This window comes from Priapulus caudatus, unplaced genomic scaffold (assembly GCF_000485595.1).
Source record: "Priapulus caudatus unplaced genomic scaffold, Priapulus_caudatus-5.0.1 Scaffold11910, whole genome shotgun sequence".
NCBI classification, from domain to species: domain Eukaryota; kingdom Metazoa; phylum Priapulida; class Priapulimorpha; order Priapulimorphida; family Priapulidae; genus Priapulus; species Priapulus caudatus.
This window is the reverse complement of record NW_014588971.1, coordinates 1-2037: the sequence shown is the minus strand read 5'-3', so window position 1 is coordinate 2037 and position 2037 is coordinate 1. Positions and strand designations below refer to the sequence as shown.

At 43.6% G+C, this 2037-nt stretch overlaps 1 protein-coding gene across 1 annotated transcript; it reads left to right on the top strand.

Annotated features, from left to right (window-relative positions):
• Window positions 1–290: 290 nt before the first annotated feature.
• LOC106820351 (glucose-6-phosphate isomerase 2-like) lies at window positions 291–1697 on the top strand (the record flags this gene model as incomplete). The annotated part of the gene is given in 3 exon segments (XM_014824877.1): window positions 291–893; window positions 924–975; window positions 978–1697. Coding segments are annotated over 3 exon segments (1375 nt in total), but the record flags the coding sequence as incomplete, so codon positions are not given.
• Between the last annotated feature and the right edge of the window lie 340 nt (window positions 1698–2037).

Here is a 2037-nt window from a genome sequence, read left to right as displayed (position 1 = left end):
TATACCTTCATTACCCTCTAAACTGAGATATCCGTGTGACAATGAAAAAATTTCAAAAACTGTCATTGACCGAACTTCCTGCCTATAAACTGCTTGAGGAGCACCACCAAAAAATCAAACGGCTCCATATGCGTCGCTTGTTCAGTATCGACACTAAAAGGGTGACGAAACTGTCGATAGAGCATGAAGGTTTATTGTTAGATTATTCTAAAAATCGTATTTCTCATGACACCATTCCCTTGCTATGCCAACTCGCTAAGGAATGTGATTTAGAACGCTGGCGTGAGCGAATGTTTACCGGCGAAAAAATCAATAATACTGAAGATCGAGCGGTACTGCATACCGCGTTACGCAATATCACGAATACCCCGATTAAGGTCGATGGTGTGGATGTCATGCCGCAGATTAATGCCACCATTGATAAAATGGAGGTGTTTGCCGATAAGGTGCGTCATGAAAAATGGACAGGTTATACCGGTAAAGTGATTACGGATATTGTCAATGTCGGTATTGGCGGCTCAGACTTGGGGCCGAAGATGGTGTATCAGTCACTCAAACCGTATTGGCATAAGCGCTTAAAGGTGCACTTTGTTTCTAATGTTGATGGTGCACATACAGATGCAACTCTAGAAAAACTCGATCCAGAAACGGCGTTATTCATTATCTCCTCCAAAACCTTCACTACACAGGAAACCCTGAGTAATGCACATGTTGCGCGTGACTGGTTCTTAGGCACAGCCAAGGATGAGGCGCATATCTGTAAACATTTTGTCGCGGTGTCTGCCAATAGTGATGCGGTTAAAAAATTTGGTATCGACCTTGAAAATATGTTTGAGTTTTGGGATTGGGTTGGTGGGCGCTACTCACTCTGGTCAGCGATTGGCTTGTCGGTGGTGCTGGCGGTTGGTATGAAAAATTTCAAGAAAATGCTCGCTGGGGCACATTCGATGGATCAGCATTTTCGCGAAGCACCGCTAGAAAAAATATGCCCGTTCTACTGGGGATGTTAGGAGTTTGGTATAACAACTTTTTCAATGCTGAGTCTCACGGAATTTTTCCCTACGATCATTACCTTCGTAGTCTGCCGATGTATCTGGAGCAGGCGGATATGGAAAGCAATGGCAAATCGGTGGATCGCGATGGGCGGCGTGTGGATTATGCGACCGGGCCGATTATTTGGGGAATGACGGGCATTAATGGTCAACACGCGTTTTATCAGTCGATCCATCAGGGAACCAAAATGGTGCCGTCAGATTTTATTGTTTCCATGCTGACCCATAGCGTACATCAAGAGCAGCATAATATTATGTTTGCCAATGCCTTAGCTCAGACTGAAGCGCTCATGCGGGGGCGTAATCTGGATGAAACCTATGCGGATATTGTGGCGGGGAAACGTTCGACTAAGGGCTTGGAAGACAGGATTCATCATATGGTGTTTGAGGGGAATCATCCAACTAATACATTGTTAATACGCCAGTTAACACCTAGAACTTTAGGCATGCTGATCGCACTGTATGAACACAAAATTTTTGTGCAAGGTATTGTCTGGAATCTCAATTCATTTGATCAATGGGGAGTGGAGTTAGGCAAACAGCTGACAAATAATATTTTGCAGGATATTAATCAGCCGAATCCCGTTACGTCTCATGATGGTTCAACCAACACACTGATAAATTATTATCGTGATGTTATTCATGGTGAAAATATAAGTGAAAGGCCGAGCTTATTTAGAGCTTTCTCTAGCTGTACAACTTATTTTTAAAGTAGTACAGGGCAGTGCCTTATGGCATAGAAATTGCCCAAAAAAATCTACGCATAGGGCATCTTTATACCAAGTAAACGTTAGGAGAACAAAACATGACTTTAGATGCAAGGGGGCAGTCTGAGAAATATAAATATTATGTTGAACCTAGCATGATAACGAAGTTAACCCGTAAAACGTTGGTACTGGTACTAGCAGGCGGTGAGGGCTCACGCCTTAAAAACTTGACGCGCTGGCGTGCGAAACCAGCCGTTCCGATTGGTGGTAAATACCGT